Source organism: Poecile atricapillus, chromosome 1 (genome assembly GCF_030490865.1).
Source record: "Poecile atricapillus isolate bPoeAtr1 chromosome 1, bPoeAtr1.hap1, whole genome shotgun sequence".
NCBI lineage: Eukaryota > Metazoa > Chordata > Aves > Passeriformes > Paridae > Poecile > Poecile atricapillus.
The window spans coordinates 158,581,315-158,602,092 of record NC_081249.1 but is presented as its reverse complement, the minus strand read 5'-3'; the positions used below and the strand labels follow the sequence as shown (position 1 = coordinate 158,602,092).

General features: G+C 49.4%; 1 protein-coding gene across 1 annotated transcript; it reads right to left on the bottom strand.

Moving 5' to 3' along the window:
* Positions 1-4,576: 4,576 nt before the first annotated feature.
* On the bottom strand, positions 4,577-14,689 carry BATF (basic leucine zipper ATF-like transcription factor). The gene is made up of 4 exons (XM_058842965.1): positions 14,487-14,689; positions 9,470-9,819; positions 7,591-7,695; positions 4,577-5,182 (listed from the first exon to the last, which is right to left on the bottom strand). The coding sequence occupies exons 2-4, from the start codon at positions 9,533-9,535 to the stop codon at positions 4,976-4,978; spliced, it is 378 nt and encodes a 125-aa protein (XP_058698948.1). The 5' UTR covers positions 9,536-9,819; positions 14,487-14,689; the 3' UTR covers positions 4,577-4,975.
* Positions 14,690-20,778: the final 6,089 nt, after the last annotated feature.

The following is a 20,778-nucleotide window of genomic DNA, read 5'->3' as shown; positions in this document are numbered from 1 at the left end:
TCAACCTCTGCTTATGAAAAGCTGTGGAGACATAGGCAGCTGTGATGAAATTTGTGCATAAGCTTTGTTATTGGAGCAAACCCACCTCACTCCTCTGCTGTGCACCAGGCATGCACATGAGATATGCAGATCTCTTTGTTCAGCTCAGAAAAAAGAAGTGAAAAAAGATCGAGTTAGCCTCAAAACTCAGCCATAGTCTAGATTTCCATGCCCAATCCAGATCAGGGTCACAGATTAACCCCAAATACCAAAGCTTGAAGTATATAAGCCCTTCTTACTCAGCATCCTCCAGCCTCCATCTCAGTGAGTCATACCAGTTCATGGCAATGACATGAGAAAAAGATTTTAATCTTCTATTGCTTGCAGCTGATGTTAATTAATAATAAAAGAGTGCTGGAAATGTGTATAGCCTCACTGCTGAACTCGGGCATGTCCCTCTTCTTTCTCTCACTCACACTGCAGCAAAAAAAACAGACCTGGAGAAAGTTCTGAGGACCACGGCACCAAACCACCACTGTTGTGGCAGGAGGAAAATTGATAGTGTCTTAGTAAAAAGCACAGAACTGGTACAAGATTTGGGGGGAAGGTGTGTTGTCACTGCGTGGATGTGTCTGAGGCAGGATAACTCTCAGGAGCTGGTGTCTGCAACCTCAGCTGCAATAAAATTTATAATCTCATGTTCTAAACCCTAACACACTGATTGTAACCCTGCCCTGGCAAGCAATAAATATATGCTCCCTAACATTTAGTTGGGTAGGGCTTTTGAGTAACCTAAAAAAACTTCATGGATACATATAACTGCCTCACTGCTCAAATCTCTTCCAGATCAACAATCAATAAGGTGGCAAAAACACTGCAGAACACAGACAAAGTGAGCACAGGGCTTTCACTCAGAGAAAGTCTTAACCATTTCATGCCATGCTTTGTTTTTTCTCTTCCTGACAGCTTATGATTTATAAAAATACTTTGTCTCTTAGCAGCGATTCCTGATCTTCTTTGATCTCTGTGTTTTGAAGTATTAGCATCCAGACAGCATTTTTGTATGACTAGTGCTGCTTTGTACACTTTGATCATTGCAGGAAGCAGAGAGAGGGTCTCTTGTGGGCTGCTGCTCGTTCAGCACGAAGGAGGTTATCCTCTTGCTGATGCAGGCTGGCAGCTCTAACAGAAGTGAATTCTGAGATGGGATTGGTGAAACAAGTGCATAAATACTCTGTACCCACAGCGAAATGTGCAACAGAGCTGCTTCAGCTGTCCCTTGCCAAACTGGCTCTGCCGAGAGGAGCGCAGGTGCCGGCTGGGAGCGCTCAGCCTTTGCCCAGCAGAGGCCAGCACACACACGCAGTGTTCGGCAAGCTGTGCTTGAGGGACAGCGCTGGCTCTCTCCTGTCTGGCCTTCCCCGGCTGGAAAAGTCTCTCAGCCTCCTGTGAGCCCTTGTTTGAGTGAGGTTTTCAGTGAGGAACTGTAGCGCAGCAGAAAGGCGCTGACATCCTACTGGGGCAGGGACAGGCTTCCACAGGCCGGGACATCACCCGGTTTATCCAGCTGTGTGCCCAGAAGCATCCCCTTCCCTTGGAGCAGCCAGCAGCTCAGTGCTCCTGAAGGCTGGACATGGCCACATAACACACACAACACTTGAGAAATGCCAGGTGCCAAGGAAATGAAAATTACAGGAATTGCGTTGCTGGGAGGAGCAGGCAATGGAAAGCAATCAGCACAATGGAAGGCAATCGGCAATGATTGCCGTGGCCACCTCCCTGCACCTTGCTCCTCGTTTAGGCTCATTTGCAGTTTATTTGCAGACAACAGTAAGGGCCACACAGAGCATGGGCACTCGGCTACTTAGAAGTCAAAAGAAGTTGTGTGAGGAGTCTTGAGGAGAGGCCGGGAGCCCGGGAAGAAAAAGCAAGAGTCAGCGCCAGTACAGTAGTGAAGGAATCTCCTTACACAGCTGGAACAAGCAGTTTGTGCAGCTCTGCAAATAGCCTTAAGGAAAGTTTCTTTTCCTTATGCTGTTTGAAAGGGCAGAAAGGATATGTCGTCCCTTGCTGCTTGGGTGATAAGGACGTTCTCCCAGGAGAACTACTCTTTATAACAAAAAGAGACTGCCTCCCAGATACCTCACAATTACAGAAGAAAGCAGAGGTCACAACCCAAAACCGGCTTGAGCTGTGATCATGTTCTGTGATCAGGTTTTTGAAGGTAAGATGGGGGCAAAGCCAAGTCAGAATGGAAGATGTGTCTCCTGGGACCAGCAAACACCAGAATAGCTCGGTTTGGCCAGGATGGCTGAGCACAACACTGGTAGGAGGCCTTCCAGCTCACAGTCAGCCGTGCAGAGGGAGGGCACATTGATTGATGATGCCAAGAATATTGCTTAGGTTTTGGAGAGGATGTTGTTGCAAATCCACCTCCCAGTCTCACCACTTGCTGTTTATTTTTGTTCTGAGTTGCAGTAATATGTCTGAGACGTTACCAGTGACTGGATCTAGCAATTCTGCGGGCATTACACAGAACCTCACCCAGCCTGAAGGATCTAGACTTCCACAGCTTTGCAGCAAAAATATTGTCTCCATATGTGTGTGGGCACAGGTGACATATACATCATGGTAGGACCTTCTCCATCTGCAACTAAAACCAAACTTAGCATTTTATAGCCATGACAAAATACAAAGGTCGCAGCAAGGGTGGAGATCTCTCGCTGTAGCCAACACTGCAAGCTTTGATGGGACTCTGTCTCATCCAGCAGTGAAGAGCATGAGCCTGCAGTGCCCTCCACAGCAAACCACAAGCAAGGTAGCAGTAGTTTTTTTCTCTGACTGTAAACCAGGAAGCACTGGAACATCAGAACCCTAAGGACCAGTGAAAGTGAAAAATCTGGGAGAAAATCCACCAGAAGCTGAAGGAGCAGAAGCAGAGCCTGTAAAGACAAGATCATCTAGAACTGGAGTCAGTTGTCTCTCTCAGGTTTAAAGGGACAAATTTCAGAGAAAAGCACCTGGGGAAGAACCTGTGTAGCCTGACTGGCTCAAAGCATGGCCTGTGCAAGGAATCAGCAGCTCTGTTTTTGAGCCAATGGTTAGAGTGAAGGCTACTGGTGTGAGATCTAGCAGAGATGGGTGGTGTAAGACACACTGAAATCGCTCCTGTAGATGTATTCTGCATGTCATATATGCAGAAACCCAGCTCTCTGGCTGGAATAACCACTGTCCTTCCCTAAATGTGCTCATCCCTCATCCCAGAGCCACACAGACAAGGGAGGGCCAGTGCAATCACCCATTGCCTCAGCACTGCTTTTGGAGGGTGGTGACACTAGGCACCTCTGACCACAGTGTTTCCCTTGCTGGCACAGAAACTGGAGGCAGGAGGCTTACAAACCTCTGAAAAGACCATGGCAGGAGAAATCACAGTGCTGCCTGCACCTATCCTGAGGACAGCTTGCTGAGACACAGCAGTATTTGGTTATCATCTTGCTAGTGCAAACCAGAGAGAGAAAATGTGCACAGCAAGGCACATTATAGGCTTTACCCAATTGCTCTTGAGGGCTATGATGATGGGCCAAAACCCAACTGGAAATAGGCTGCTTCTCTGTGCCCACAAGAAGGATATCTACAAATTCGGTCTATTTCCCTCATTTAAAAGCCTACATCAGCAGCACTGCTTGCAGTACTCTATGCTGAAAAGATTGCAGCTGATGCTCCTTGAAGATGGCAGCAGTTCTGAGCCACTGTTAGCAACAAAACTGTTGGCAGGTGGGCTTCAGCCTTGTGTGTAGAGTGGGGCTGATTAGTGGGCTGCTGGCTGGTGTAGGGTAAGAGACTGCCTGTTTGGGTTCGGTTGTGTTTCCAGTAAATCAGACTCAGAAGTACTAATCTACTCCTCTCTGACCTTTCAAGTTTCATCTGTTTCAAAGCATGAGGTAGTACAGCAGCCTTTTGTGGAGCTCTGACTGATAGGGGAGGAAGGGGAAAGAATGTAGGCTGCAGCTACATTCCTTAGCAAGGTACCTCGGAGCAAGAGTCCTGCTTGTCCTGTGCATTCCAGGAAAACACCACCAGCTCCCTCCATGCCATGATGCCCGTTCCCAGCTGATCTGCTGGCCCAACTGAAGGCTCCACCAGCCCACTGAGACGTGCCTGTGAGCTGACACAACATGGCAGTGCACCTCCACACATGCAAGGGGAGCATGCGGTGGCACAGCCACCAGTAGCAGGGAGCTGAGAGGGTCAGCAGGGAAGAGACCTGTGATACTGCTTGGCATGTCATACTCATTAGCCAGGTCCAGCCCTGCAGCAAGGAGGGACTCATCCTCCCCAGGGACCTCATCACCCCACAAACCGTTGCGCCTCAGCCTGCCCAGCCTACGTGCATCCTTCCAAATGTGGGGCTCTAGTTGCTGGCCCTGGATTAGACTCCTGTGCATGCAGGGCTGTTTTCTGGGCTCCAAGTTTTCCCCTCCTGCTTGCCTGTGTCTTCATTGTATCATGCCAGGCCTTAGGAGTGACTCAAATCCTATTCTGGAAACAAAGAGTTAAGCATTTTCAATCTTTATTTTACAAAAATAAACCAGTTTTGCCCTGACACTCTGTGGCCCCCAACCTTCCCCTCCACCCCTGCTCCCTTTCCTCTTCCTGGAGGTCTGGCTGTTGCGTGCCACAGCCAGCTGCTCTTATGGAGGCTGCCAGTGCTGCACACTCCTGTGAGTCTCCCCAAGCAAGGACTAGAGAAGGGGGTTGGTGCCCTTTTGTGACTGCCTCTTCCTCCCAGAATCCAAGCTGGAAACTGTCCAAATATGCCTCATGGTGGCTCTGCCATTTCTGCACAGGGAGCAAGTCTTAGGAAAATCACTCAGAATACATACTTTAAGAAGGAGTGTCCATCTGTCCTATTCCTTCCCATGGATGGAAAAGCAAGCCCCACAAAGTTACTTCTTGGCATCAGTGGAGCTGGCAGGCTGCTGTCCTGCTGGCTGGCTCAGTGCTGGAAGCGTGGGGAGCTAATATGGGGCTGGTGAAAAGAGTGTGTGGCAAAAATCACTTCTGGAGGTGGTGGAGGGGATGTCAGGATGGAGCAGAGCGGTTCATGGGAGCTCAGCATCGAGGTGAAGTGTTTCATTTCCTCTGTCAGCTGCTTGATCTCCCGGCGCAGGGCAGCATTCTGTCTCTCCAAGTCCTCACTCTCCTGAAGAGACAAAACCATAGGGGCTTCCTCAGCACGGGACCCACAGGGATGAGGTAGGGACATGGGGGCTGTGGTCCTTCACCTCTCTGCCCCACAGAATTTCCAGAATGATGTATTTCTGGTAAATTCATCACAGATCCACGCCTGGGCAAACCCTCCTCCACCAGCTGGCCAGGCCGGGTGTGGGTGCGATGTCGGCAGCCCCAGCCACGCTCCCCGGCCCTGGCTTACGAGAACTGACTGTGGCTCGCTCCCGCCCAGGCTTTCTCACTCCCTCTCATGCACACGCATCTCCGGCGCTTCCCGGGCAGCCCAGCCCCCAGGGGAGAGCACGTTGAATAACCGCCGTCTTTAACCAGAAAACCACCTGCCACAGGAAACCTGTCATGGCCCTGGAAAGAAGAGACTCACTGCTTCCTGCTAGCAGCCGAGGAAAGCAGCAGCACGATGGCGAGGAAGGAGAGATTCTTGAGTCAGAAGAAAAGAGAAACTAAGGCCTCAGAAGAACTGAATTAATACTGGTATTAATGAGAACAACAAAGGGGTTAATAATGACACTCAGCCTTGTCTCAACTGCTGAGAGCATCAAAGCCTTTGCTACCTCTGCTTCTACTAAAGTGCAGCCAGCTCCAGCCTGAAGCATTGCATCGACTGACGATGGAGCCAGCAGCCTGGGCAGGACCAGAGGATTGGAAACTCAGCTGAGAGAGCTAAAGCAAGACCCAGCACCTGGAGGCTCTGGAAAGCTGCACCACCACCTTAGCAAAGCCAACCTTCTGCTCGACCCTCTTCTGCCACTCTGATTCCTGGTGGTAACCACTCTGTGCACAGGTTGACATGCATCTAGCAATTACAGCTGCTGTCACAGCAGGAGCTCACACAGCAAACCATCTCTCAGGCATGACCAAATGGTTTGGAAGTCATGACTCTTGTTGAACTCAGGAACTGATGGGAATCACCCAGGGACCAGGAGTCCCAGCTTTCCCATGACTCATTCCCCTCAAAACACAAGGTAGAAAACCCTGGAGCAGATGGAGCTGGTGGCTCCTTTCATACCACCATAGCTCAAAACAAGCCATGCTTTTCCATGAAGAACCACATCAGAAAAACAAAGTCCCTGATGCAGAACTTACCAAAGGCAAAGAGTGCTCAGGGAATGAACCCAGGCGCAGGGTTCACTGTCCACTGGAATTGAAAAAAAAACTAGCAGAAATTTACCAACCATCATCTATTTGCCTCCTTGCATTTTTTTCATCTGCCTGTCAGCATCCAAACTGGACTTAGCCCCACTGCCCCATCCCAATGGGAACAGTGTACTATCAATGCTAGCTGAGCAGGAGTAATCTCGTAAGCAAAGTTTGTTATCTGCTGTAAGAAAAGCAGCCCAATTCTGCTTGGTGCACAGCTAGGGAGGATTTTCCTGGAGGGAAGCTCAGAGTCCCTACATACCTCTAGGATGACTGTGGAGAGAGCACTGATCCCAAGGAAAGGGTATTTTCTCACCTCTCTCAGATACAGTTGCCCAGAGCCATTGCTGCTGGCTGATGTAATGCAATCAGCCTAGAGCCATGTCAGCTCTAGAAGGTACATCAGCTACCGAGAAAAGAGTGAAAGCTCTGTCTTAAACCTAGCTCCAACCATGGGCTAAGGGCACTATGTAAGGAGAAAGCTTCAGAACTGTATTCTCAAGAATTATTTCCAATAATAGGAATGTGGAGAATGCTAAATCATAGGATGTGTTTTCAAACATGAGCTCAACTACCACTTTTCAAAGGACAGCCAAGCCCAGAATAGGGATAAAGATGGTTTCTGGCCACTGCAGGCTGCGTGTTCTTCATCCTTCCTACCAGTTGCTGAAAATACGTGAGACTGCACTTATCAATGTGCAAAATGCAGAGCATCCCAGCCCTTATGCTCCAACACTGATGGCATATGCCTGCCAAAACTCACGCAGCCAGAAGTGACCATCCTTCCTCAAAGGCAGATATCTAATTCTTCATGCCAGGAAGAGCTGTTGGGGGTGCCCACAGTGCCACAGAAAAATATCTTTGTATGCTGTTGCACCTCTGCATAAGTGGTGGCATGAATCTCAAACCTGGGGAGAGCCAACCCAGGTAAGATTGTGCTTTCAAAGAGCTCAGCCAGAAGAGATTGGGAAAGGAAATACATAATGAATGACCAAGAGATAAAGATGGATTCAAAACTAGCTGCAAAACTAAATGCTTCTGTGGCAGTCATGCTGGGCTGTGTGCTCTCACTGCAAGCACTGACTCCTACATCCTGCCCTGGCCTCGCCTCTCCTGTCCTCCCTCCACTGAGCATCTCTGCTCCCAGTCCCAGGGGAAAAGCACATTGTTGTCTCCTATGAGTCCTCAGCACCAGGGATGAGAAAGGATGAGAGGGCTCACCAAGTGCAGTGTGTCTGCTTTCTGGGTCTGCCTCAGGCGGCTCTTCTGGGCAGCAATGCGATTCTTCTCCCTCCTTTGGACTTTCCTCATGTCATCAGAAGAGTCCTAGGGAAACAAGGCATGGAAATGACTGGCTAATTCTCTCCCTCACCCTTCTCCTGCAGGGCAGTAGTTGGAAAAGGGACACAGCAGATAACATCATTGAAGCACAGGACACACCCTCCACACCAGTATAAAGCTGTAGGCCAGGGGATGTGTGATGCTTTTAGTACCCCTGTTGCCAGGAAGGGAACATCTGACATCTTTGGGGACCCCAGCACAGCTGGGAAATGACCACTCTCCCTTCACCAACACACTGGCCTGGGATATAGTTTGATGGACCAAAATAAAGGACCTCCTCCTGGAAAAAAGACAATTTGAATTCTTGTACAAGACACCTTTTCCTTTCCTGTCTCACTGCAGACATTCCAGATCCTTGGATACACCATCTTCTCCAGATATTCAGCCTGTGTTTTCCTCTTTTCAGCCCTGTAGGTCCCTCAGTTCTCTATCACCCTTCTGCCTCAGGCTTTATTTGTTACAGACCCTCACAACACAATTTGGCCCCTGCTTTATTTAACTAGACAGACTCATAGCTTTTGTTTTTAACACAGATCTTATTTGCTCCACCCTCTGATCTATGTCCTTGCTCTTTTCTGGAGTCCCCTGTTAACAATGCCTGCAGTGCTGACTGCAGCACTCCCAAGCCTCTTGGGCAGAGGAGAACAGAGGTCTCCAGGCTTCAGATCATGAGCTTCATGCATCAGCCATTCTCTGCCGAGATCTGGTCCTTCTGCTGCCTTCTGACAGTTGAAACTGTCACACAGACTTTCATCTTCTATTTTCATATGGCACTGCCCTTCTTGTGGACTCTAACATTCACACCACCACTTCTCCACAAGACTACAAAACTCAGCCACAAAAGTTATCTTCCCAGCCCATTTATCTGTCCACATCCTCTCCCCCCTCCCCCAACCCAAGATATTTTTCTTTGAACTTAACCGTTTTATCCTTGCCTTCAATACCCTGAAAACGTCTCAGATATAGCAGGTCCCATATCCTGCATCAAGTCCAGTCCCTATCTTTTGGAAAACCTTGTGCTTTATCCCTGTCTTTACTAGGATGCAAGCCAGGATTCATTCCTATCCTTGTTTGGAAGCCAAAAATCATCTGCCTTGATGAACCCCAAGATTTCTGAGGAAAGTCTCAGTCACTTGCTCATGCTGCCAGCCCTAGAGAAATGGCAAATGACAGATAAAGTAAAATTTAGCCAGTAAAGGCAGTGAGAATACCTCAGACTTATGTCTGTATCTGTCCACAAAAGACCTACCATTAAGGTATACCATGCAACAAAACAAAATCCCTCTGTGAAGCATCACTGACATGAAAAACTGCTGGGGCTGAAAAGTTTAAAAAGCAGATCCAAAGTAGCAGGGCTTTTCTGGGTCCTGAGTGCTGTCCACAGAAGCAGGAAGCAGGCAGGTTGACCCTGACCCACCCTGGTCCACGGCCAGGAGGTGCCTACTCAGGCTCCTCAGCAGAGCACCAAGTCACGCCAAAGCTTCCTGCCTGCCTGGCATGTATCACAGGATCCACCATGCCTGGGGGTCCTGGGCCCCCGGCTCCCCTGGTATAATCCCAGGTAATCAGGTTATCTCTTTCTGCCCATTCCCAGCTCAGTGGCTGGAGCTTCTGCCAGGCCCTGCGTCCTTCTCCCCACAGCCATTCTTAGAAAGCTCTGCCATATTGCAATGTGAAAATACTGACAGTGGGTGCCACCCTACTTCCTGCCCACCCGTGGCCCACCCTGGGGAGTGCTGGGGAAGGGCCCCTGCTTTACCTGCTTGCTGGGAGGGGGAGACTGGCTGAAGCTGCTGGAATCACTGCTGTCAGAGCTGTGGGGCATGGCTGCTGCTCCTGGCTCCCAGGTTCTCTTCAGCTTCCTTTGTGCTCTTGGTGTGCCTGCTTTCAGTCTTGCTTCTCTGCCTCTCCTCTGTCCTCCTCTGTCACCTCTGATGTGGCCCTTGGCTCCCTGCTCTCACCCGTCCCAGAAGCACTCTGTCCTCCTGCCCAGCTCCGACACTTTCGCTGCCTCTCCTCTCAGAGCCTCTGCACCTTCCCTTTAGGTCTCAGCCTCCTGTGGTTTCTCAGAACCTCAGGGATGTAAGCTGAAAGTCACGTGGCCGGAAACTTTAAGGCAAAGAAGAAAAGTTACAGAAGAAAAATTTTTTAAAAACCAATTAAAAAAAAAGAAGAAGAAGAAAAAAGTACATCTGGGAAAAATGAGCTTCAAAATAGCCTGAAAAACCCCCGAAAAACACCTTCAGGCAGTTGAAAAACAGCAAGATGGGTTTCCTCTGAGACAAACAGCAGAGATGGAAAGGAAGAAAACCCCCAGCTCTGGCTGTGAAACTTGGACCCTCAAAGGAGGGCAGTGCGGAGGAGGTGACACTGGGAGCCCCAGAAATTCCAGGGCCACCGTGTCCCATGCCAGCCCTATGTAGGCAGGAAGTCAGTCCAGCCCCAAGCAGCCTCAGTCACCCCAATGCAGCTGAGGAAATTCCCAAGCAGCCACACATCTCCCCACAAGCCACCCACCCCCTCCTGCCACCCCCGACACCACTGACGTGGGTCCTGGGGAGGGGATGGCTACCCTCAGCAGGTGCCACATAAATACTGCTTGTGCAGTGTTCACTTGGGCACGATGTAGCACCAGTCCCAATTAAGAAGAAAGGCTCAGGATCATAGAACATTTGGACTGGGTTGGGTAGGACTAGTATTTTCAATAAAGCAAAGCGATTTAGCACTTTAAAACATTCATTAGTATGTCAGCACTGGCCCATAAGGAAATATCAGCCCTGGAAGACCAAGTGCTGTAAATATAACAATCTATGGATCAGCCCATGCAGACAGCAGCAAGGAGAAGCTGCTTTGGATCCCCTTCTTTGTCCCCCAGTCTGTGCTCTCTGGGAATACTTCTGTCCTTAGTAGGAGCCTCAGAAGACTAAAGATGTGCAATCAGCCCCTAGGAAGGCAGCAGTGCTTCAGGGGTACCCTCGGAGTACCCCATGCTAGTGGTTCTGGAGATGACAATGTAGGAGCAGGAAGTGCCAAAGTAGGGACCTTTTGCTTCCTGATCTGCTCATGTCACCAGATCCAGCAGAGTGAGCCAGGGCCACATGCCACCAGGCTCTCCATTTACTGACAGGAGCACAAAACTTTGGAGCTGCTAAGTTCTTGCATGTGCAATAAGGAGCAGATCTAGAAACAGGCATGAACCCATCCACAATAACCCACTCCTGTGTAAAACACCAATTCCCAGTTCCCAGCTTAGTGGTTTTTGTTGCCTGTGGGTCTTTTGGCCGAGTTTCTCCTGCCTCAGGCAGGAACAGCTAGCAAGTCCCAGCAGCAGGACATAGGTAAAGGCACTTGAGATGCAGTCATCATTTGGGAAAGACTATTGGAAATAATTTCTGTATTGCTACACAGAAAACACACTTGCAGAGAAGCACATGCTTGGAATACAGTGCAGACTTGCATGGGCGCTGCTAGCATTTCTTCCCATCCTTGCCATTCATGGAGCCAACACAGGAGCAAACATGGCTAAAACCAAGAACTGTGTGGGGCTGACTGCAGGCTGGGTGGCTCAGGGAAATCTCCTGACTTAGCTCCAGTAGTGAAAATAGTCCATTTTGACCCATTTCCCTCTTTAGAAATATCCTGTGGCACTGGTGTTCTACTCTTAGCCCTTTTATCCGAGCATTTCACAGCACTGAGTGTATTTTTCCCCGCAGTGTGCTATACAGAAATTCTAGGATCCACCACTCATTTTAACATGGCTGCAGGGGTGTGCTTGGCACGACCCACACTGAGGGACACGATTTCCTGGGAGTGCAGCCCCGCTGTAGCACACAGGGCTCTTCCGGTGCAGCTGCCTCCAGAAATGGAGTAGCCAAAGGCATCGGTGAGGTGAGAGGTGTTGAGTTCAGGCCTCCCAAGGCACTGGCTGGCAGCACAACCCCTGAAGGATTCATTAGCTCACTGCGTCGCTACACTTCCTCTGAACTCTGCAACCCTGTGCGGCACTTCCTTTCCAGGAAGCGCACTGCTGGATTCCCACTCTCCCTAGGAAACCACACTCCTGCTGCTGAGCAGGTCTCAGAGACCGCCTCGCCTGTCCTGCTGTGCAGGCTGCTGCATGAAGGGAGCTCCTTCCTCAGAGAAAAATATCCTTGTTCCATTATTGGACAAATTAGCTGAACTCCTTCCTTTTGTTCCTAGCAGGGCCAGTGTCTGGAAGGCAGTTGGGAAGGTAACGGGGGAAGCTGAATGTCCTGGCAGAAGCTGGACGGTCAGTGCAAAACTGTCCAGAACGTGGCTATGGCAAAGGCTGTTCTTTGACCCACAGGAGGAAGGTTTTGAGTGCACCTTGGTTTGCCCAAAGCTGGGCTTTTATTAACTGCTGATGAAGGTACCTTCGAAGAGAGCAATAGCATGGGAGAGGATTTAGACACTTGGTCATTCTGAGCAGGACTAAGAGAGCATCCCTTTTCCTCCCTTGTCCAAACACACTCTTTTCCTTAAACTGGCCACGATGTTAATGAGTTTCTGCCACTTATGAATAAATAAGCATCTGTAAGTGAGACAAGTGACTCCTGGTGGGAAAATGGGCAGAGCCTTCACAATGGTTCTCCAGGCTGGGCTGGACCCATGTTGTCTCCTCAAAGGCAGTGAGAGCCCCAGCCATTTCTCTGGTCAAAGATGTGATCCCCCAACCCAGAGCAGCAGAAACCACCAGTATGGTTCCTGCTCACAGCTTTGTGGGAGCTGATGTGAGCACCTGCTGCAGGCACAACATGGGGAGCTGATTTCCTGCTGCCCCTGCCCAGGCTCCCCAGCTCTGTGAGGGGGAGTTTCAGGAGCCAGTCTCCTAATCTCTGTGTTTGACTTAGGTGACTAAATTTACACTGTGAATAACATTCTCTGACTTTCTCTCTGGGATCATTTAGTTTTCTCTGGTCTTAGTCACGGGAGCTATGAAATCACTGTCACTGGCACCAGAAAAACTCACCAGTGCTAGGCTACTGCCATACCAGCAGCTTGATGGAGAAAGGATGGTTCCAGAGGTTTTTAGGGGAAAGACAGGACTAACCAGTCATGTACTTGTCCCTTGTAAATTACAGCAGGCAATACTGAAGGGAGTCTTGTTCTCCCAGGACAGAGTGGCTGCAGAAACTCTGGAGTCTGGGCTTAGTGTAATCTCGACTGCGGAGAAACAGTTTGAGAACAGCAAGATGCAGTTCAGCAAGAAGAAATGCAAATGTAAAACAAAGCAAGCTGTATGTAGGTAGGAAATCTGGGGAATAACCAGTGGGGCAGCACAATAGCAGGGAAAAATCCAGGGGTTGCACAGCACTGAAAACTGAAACTTGGCCAGCAGTAAAGGGGTCAGGTATTGATTTGGGGTTCTGGGGCAAGGCAGAGGAGATGACTGCCTTGTGCTGCCTGTGCAGGACCCATTCACAGTCCCAGGCCAAGAAGTGGAGTAGTCTGGAAGAAAACAATACAAAGGATGAACACACAGAAATATTGCTCTAAGAGAAAGGAGTGAAGAAGTTGGGCCCATTTAGCCTAGAAAAGAGAAGTCTTGGGGATGGGAAGTGGGTGGTGTGGAAGGTACAGTCTTTCATATGTTGTAATGGAAAGGGTGGTCAGCTGGTTTCTGTGCAGCCAAGGCAGGGTAAAAAGCAACAGACTCCAACTGCAGCAGGAAAGGTGGAGGTCTGACATTTGAAGCAAGATGAGGTTAGGAGACCTTGAGATGGGCAATTCAGGAAAGTTATTCAAGCCCCTTTATATTGAGTGGCTGGGAAGAAACCTCTGTTAAAAGAAGTCCAGGTTTAATCCTGCCTCTGTGGGATGGATTATGAGTTATGTCCCCAGGGTTTAAATAATGAATTTTTTTTTTAAAAAAAAAAAAGTGCTACTGGGATGGGTTACTCAGAACCAAGAGAGCACACAGGGTATTTTTCAACCATGTCCCACCTATGCAACCAGCTTCCTCAGCACAGGTGTGTGTTGGAGTTTCCATGTAAACCTGCTGCTCCAGAGCTCTTGCCTGCAGCAGACTTATGACAGCAACATTCAAAATGGCATCTCACCCCATCCACCTCATTCACCTCGTTTGCACAGCCATTCAGTGCATAGTGCTATTTAAAAATCCAGCCTAGAGCAGTTACCAACTTCAGCCTCCTGTAAACCACCGAGGTTGTTTCTGCTTCACACATAGCATTTTATGCAAATAATTTCTTACAGTGTTTGGACAATTGCAACAACTTGTTTATAATTCCTCACATGAGTTTGAAGACTTTTGCATAGAAATCAGTGCTGAGAAGAGATGTTAAGTGAATGGTTGTGTTGAACAAAGTCCCTGCTCTCTACCAGATGCTTCTGCCATGTCCCGCTCTCCCAGCACGTGTTGTCCTGTCTGCAACGTGTGCAGTTTCCCCAGTCTCTTTCACCGGGGCTACTTCATTTTGACTGAGCTGAGTGTGAGAGTGAAGTTGTGCCAGGAGAACTGAAGCATAGTCCCACCAAAATCATCCCACTTGGCACAGAGCAAACACCAACACTTTCGGTCCTTAACAGGTACAACCAGCCAATGTACAGGAAACAGGTACTTTACACCCAGAATATCTGATAAATGAAAAGGGCTGTAAATCAAGTACTCAAAATTATGGAAATCCCATAATTCAATCCCTAAAGCACACTGCATTTATGCCCTCATGCTATGTAACATGCTGTGATCTGTGGCTGCATGATCCACTAGGGTTTATTCCCTGAGAGGGCCGTGTTACCTTCATCTTGTCCTCAAATCAGCGTGCTCCAACATTCTGCTTTTCCATTTCTTCACAGACTCTTTCTAATGCTCATCACTTCAGCACTGAGTGAGTGCTTCAGGGTTATTAATGAAGCTGTTTTCTCAGCCACCTTTTCAGGTCCGGAGCTGGGGATGAGAGGACAGAGTTATGCCTATTTAACAGGTGCAAAATAAGAGACAAAAGAGATTTAGGTCATAAGTACTAATTCATTTTGTATACACATTTTGAACCAACTAGGATCTAAATTTTTTTATGGTTTTCGCACTATATAGCACTTCGTTTAGTCAAACCCCAGATCCTGATGTCTGTGACTGCATCTGCAAATCTTTAGCACTTCTGTAAAGCAGCTTGGGAAATGAGGAAGGTGCGGCTTCTCCTGTGAAAGCTCTTGCTTATGTGGCTCACCAATTCACAGAGTAACTTCAAGGCAGGGGTAGACACAGACCCAGCTCTCCAGGGAGGGTCTGTGTCTACATCAGCTGTCTACCCAGGAGAACCACCTTGCTTTCTGACGTCTCTTGCTTCACTGACTTGATAGGAGTTTCCCAGCCCTGCTAAGAAATTAGGCAGCCTAGCTGCCCAGCTTATTGCTCCCTTCAGCCAAGGTCCAGCCTGGGTGCTAAAGAGGTTCCAATCCAGGGTAAAATGTAGGAAGTAATCATATGCACAAGACAGCTGAAGCTAGGCTGTGAGGGCAAACCCATTTCTGGAAATTTCTAGGTCTTCAGTACTTGGCTTTGCCACCTTTATGTGGGTTTTTTTGAATGTCATTAGTAATGCTTTTTTTTTCTGCCCATATTTTAAAAGAAGGAAACTGTAGAAAGAAAATGCCAGATGTGCTAGCTTTCCAGATATGGACACTGAGCTCCAGGTAGATGGGGTCCATCTGGAGAGGAAGAGAAAGCCTGGCTAGAGCTGAAGGGTTGAGGAGGTTGGCAGGGTCAGACCTGCACATACATGAATTTCAGTCTCAAGACACTGATTATTAGAGTTCAGCCCAGGCTATTTTGAAGGGTTGAACCACATTCTCCTTCTCCTGTCCTGTGCAGATCAGCTGATTGTATATTTAGTTGAGCAACCCCTAATCTGTTCCCTGCAAGGACTTAGCAACTCATGAGCAAATACTCAGATGTACACTTAAAAGAGTCTACAGGTCAGCAGATCTCAAACCCTGGTAGAGTACATCCATTCAAGACCAAACTTTCTCTCACCGCTGTCTTCACAGGCCTTGTCTACCTTCTGGGATCAGTCAAAAATGAACCAGATCACCCAGCTGCGCTTGGGACACTGAAAAGGTTCAGCTACCAGACGCCCCCGAGTCAACCAGGGTTTCTTTGCTTCCGCTGCCTGGGCTGAGCCCACCAGTTGAACTATCCAAGCGCATGGACGTGGTGTGCGGAGGATGCAGATGTTGTCTGACGGTTTGACTCATCTCGCTGTCAGTCTCGTTCGGTGATGATGGGGAAGGCCCAAAGAGGAAGGGCAGTGACCCGTTTAACCAGAAGGGCTGATCCACCCAGGGGTAGATTTACTGGTGATGGCAGGGGGCCATGGCCCCAGCTTCCTTTGTGCTTCCCAGAGTGTCCATTTCCAGGCAATATAAGAGCAGGAGAGGCACACGTGGCTGTTCAGCCTGGCCATGGTGGCAGCAGGACTCAACCTTGGGACTCTGCTACTGCTGCAGTGAATCCAACCGCAACAATGCAGCAGCACAAATTGTGCTCCCAGGGGACGAACAATGCCTGATGGAGGATTTGATGTTCACAGGACTTTGGCTGAATCCATGATCCATGGCATGGGGGTGGATGGTGTCTCTAAAATTAATACATGACTCTTGAGTGTATTACATTGCTGCTTCATGATGCCATTTAGAGGAAAATATCCTTCAACAGCACCCATCACCACAAAACATGTTCAAGACTCACAAGGATTGAGTACAGCTTATTTAGGACTTGTTCTTGCAGATAGACTCTGAGATACCCACCTCGGCAGGAGGTGGCTGTGAACAACACTCATGCTAGTACTGTACTTTCACACCAATGGGATCTGCTTCACTTTTGGATTACGGGGGTGTGTACACCAGTTTTCCCTTCTCTCCACCCCATTTGGCAGGAACAAGAGCTTCCCAAATGCTTCAGCTCACGCAGCATGATTGGAGGAGGTGTTCAGCACAAGCAGCTGCACTGACAGGCTCACATGCAGTGAGCTTGTGCCCAGGCTTGTGTGATGCTTGTACAAGCAGTGCTGGAGCCCAGTTGGAGGCAGCATGGAGGAGGACAGGCAGTGTGGGGCAGAGTGGCTGTGAAGGAGGGGACAGGGGAGCTGTGCAGGCACACTTGGTGCCGGTGCAAGTAGCACACTGCAGAGTTACCAAAACACACAAATGGGTGTAAGCCCCATCAGCCTGGACAGTGCACTGGCACGTGCTGTCACACCCTGGCACACACAGCTCTCACCTGCTGCCAGCTCTCTGGAAGACAATCCAGAATCCCAAATCAGGCTGCTGTGGGAGGCAGCAGTAGGGCTGAGCCCCTGACCCAAACCTGGTCCATACCCCAGAGCCCCCAGCCAGGGCTCTTCTATGTCTTTTTGAGAGAAACACAAGGAAGGAGGCCCACGGTCAAACACCCAAACACCAAGGGAGGACTCGCTTACTGCTGGCTATTTTGGAGGGCTTGCAAAGTCCCACAAGTTTCCCCAGGGGGCTTAGAGCAGCAGATGGAGGGAGGGAGAGGGAGCAGTTTCAGATGATCATCAATCCTGTGCTTTCCGTCCTTGCATTTTGGTACACTGGCAAGAGAAAGGGGCTGTGTAATCAGCCTCCTGGGACATGGCTACTTTTCCTACAGCTTTGTATGTGGCTGCCAACAACCTAAGCCATGTCAGCAGTGATGGTACAAGGCCCTGACTTGAAAACTTGGTCTTCCTAGTGTCACTAATAATGCCAAAATTTGTTTCAAAGAAGGGACAGGAAAATAGAAACTGCTTGCTCCCGTTCTTTACCTGAACCCCAAAGTAGGTGTCCAAGAATCATGTCATCTTTTATCTTATTTAAGCCAAACTTTTTTACTTCACTTTTGAGTATCCTTGTTTTTCATATCAATACCTGATCCTTTGTGAGCCATCTGAAACTGCTGGCCAGCAGGGCATCTTGTCCACCTGCACAAACCAATTTGCTGGCTCTGTGAGAAGTGTGTCAGTTTACCAGTGTGAAATGAGTTGTCTTTCCATTTCTTTGAACATCTTGTGAGGGGGTGAGCAGAGGAACAGACTTATCTCTAAGCCAGGAATTGCTCTGCACATCTCTATCACGCGGCATTTCACTAGTTTCCACTCTAAACTAGTGGGACTTTTAGTCCCTACATAGGGAAATTTTCCTGCAGCCCTAATTTAGGTCAGCACCCATCTTTGGATGTCTACTGATTTCACAGCAGGGAAGACAGAAGCAAACACAGCAGCCCAGGGAAGCTTCCCCCTATCTACCATGTCATTACAGTTATAAAGGATGAATCTACTCTTCTTTATCCCATTCCTCATGCAGTCTTCTTCCTTTCTCCGCTGCTGCACACTGAGAGGCACCTACCAGGTAGTTCCATCTGGAATTTGGAGCACAGCCTTGAACGCTTTGGCACTCACATCTAAACCACCCAGGTGCCAGCTGGCACTTAGGCACACTCAGAGCATGGCTGGGAGAAATGCAGAGGTGCTGCTACCCCAGCCTGCAAACTCAGCTGCCAAGCAGTGTGGGACCTTGTAGCCACAGCAGATGGTTGCTGTCAGATGAATAAATGTGCTGCTCCAAAGTCCTGCCTGAATGAGGCTCCATGTTACATGGGGTACACTGGCTGCTTGCCTTGCTCCTAAAACTTGTGCATGTGATCCATCAACCTGCAGGTATTCAACTGAGAGCAGAACAGGTGCCTGCATCCACTTTGCAGACACAAAGAACACTTTGCACATGCAGCTGAGGGGGTTTGTTTGGACCAGTGAGTTTGGCTTTGCCAGCCTGTTACACTGGCTGCATGGGGTGCCATCATTCTGTCCAGTCAGACAGCAGTGCCAGCACACACCAGCACCTTGGCCACTCATCCATTACCTGCTGTCTGGAGGTAGAGAGTGAATCAGGTCACTGACTCCAGGGAAGGCCTGCACAGAAGAAAGTGGATGCCTCACCTGGCAAACACCTGCAAAATGCAGCAATGCCTCTGCTTGGCACCCACGGAGTTTGCCTCTGTCAGAAGTCAGTAGCCCATGTACCGAGAGGCACTTGCCAATACCCACATGTTAGTTCTAGAGCAAACCTTCTCTTGCTGCTTGTCTGGTCACCAAGTGTTCAGCACCACCTTGAGATGAGCTGCCAGTAGCCATTTTATCTTCATGCAGAAACTACATGTTAGCCTGCTAGTGGCTCCATTGGATTTGGGAGCCTGCAGGCCTGCAGCACAGCCTTGCCACCCAGTTCTTTCTGACAACCCCATGACATTTCAGCACAAGCAGGTATCCAGCAAATCCAACCAGCCCAGATGATGCTGCTGGAATTGGGGCCATGGCAAAGCAGAGGCAGGAACTGCAGTGTCAGGAGTCAGGACTTCCCCTGACAGTGCCACAGATGACAACTCAGCAGGTTCATTCTGCAGAAACTAGATAACATCAGCACAAGGTGGTGGTTACTGGCAAACGATCCTGTTCCTGAAGCTTCATCTGAGATGTGACAGGCTGCAGTGAAACCCTCTTGTCAAACAGACCCAAACTCTGCTTTTGCTGAAACCCATGTGGGCTTCTGGAAGTAGCTTCATGCTGGTATTTCCTAGAAGCTTCAGGTCACAATGCTGGGAGCCAGGGCTGGAAAAGTCCATCCCCTTGCTAACACAGGACTTTTTTGTCTAGCAGAGTCCCTTAATTAGACAGGGATGCAGAACTGTCAGTCTTACGCACAGTGACTCACCTCCTGCCTTGAGCAGCAAAAGCTTTTCCTTCTCCATAGGGCCTAACCTTTCTCCAGTCCCCATGGCACCCCACTTATGCTCTGCACAAGCACTGCAGGACACAGGACTGGAGAGAAGAAAGTCCTTCCTTCCTTCTTGGAAGTGGCTGAAGTTCAATAAACCCCTTGGCAGATGTTCTTAATCAGCATTAAAGCCATCCTAGTACAAGTGGGCTCACTCCCTACCCCTTGGGTAGACTTTGCTCGCAAAGAAATTATTAGCACAGGCAGACATACCACTGCCTGCTCCACCAAATGTGTCCCTGGGCTCAGGCTCAGGCTTGAGTTGGTCACTCCACTTTAAAAAAACCAAACCAAAGAAAACCCACTTTAACTCTGCAGCAAGGCATCTGAAGGAGGGTTTTTCACCACCAAATTAGTCCATCACTTGAGATAATTGGGAATAATTTCTTGCTCACCCTGGCAGACAAAACCAAAGGCTCAGCATCATTAAGCTTTCTCATCCCACAGCCACACACTGCATCCTCAGCCCAAACTCAGCCCCAGGTGATGTGTGGGCTGCAAAGCTTGGTTCCAGCATATGTGAGCTGCTCTGTGTCTCCCTGCCAGCCTCAGCACCAGCTCCTTCACCATCTTCTCCCCAAGTGTGTGGTGAGGAGCTGAAATGTCTGTGCTGGGCAGGAGACCCAGCTGCATGCAGGCAGAACCACCAAGGCTGTCACGGGCTCGCTGAGGCTTGGAGAAGCATCACAGGCACTGGCTGTGTCTGGAACTACAACTCGGTTGCAGTGGAGGAGTCAGCCTGAGCTGACAGGTGCTCCCAAGGCTTCTGCTCCTGGGGATTCAGATGCAGAGAAAAGGCAAACTCCAGCCATGATGTCATGGGTGCCACCCCTTCCCGGTGGCCCTGACCAGCAAGAACTCTTGGCTGCAGGGAAGGATCTTTCCTTCATATGAAAAGTGTTGGTGACAGAGCTGCTGATGGCAAGCTCCCTGCCCATGGGCCTGGCTACACCTCTGACAGTAGCTGCCCTGCCTGCCTCCATCACCCACCTGGGAGATGACCCTGGCAACCCCACCAGCTGGATGGTGTGGGGCGACTCATGCCCTGAACTGGGGATAAGTGGCCCACCCAGCTCTGCCCACAGAGCAATTTCCTGAGCCCAGAAGGAGCGTGATGCCTCCATGTGAGCATGGGATGCACATGGACCCATTCCCCTTGTTTGTGCCCACCTCCCACCCTCTTCCCCCCTCCTTCAATCACCAGCAACTGCTGAGCACAAATAAGCAGAAAGTGTGGAAAGCCATAGGGAGCCAGGTGAT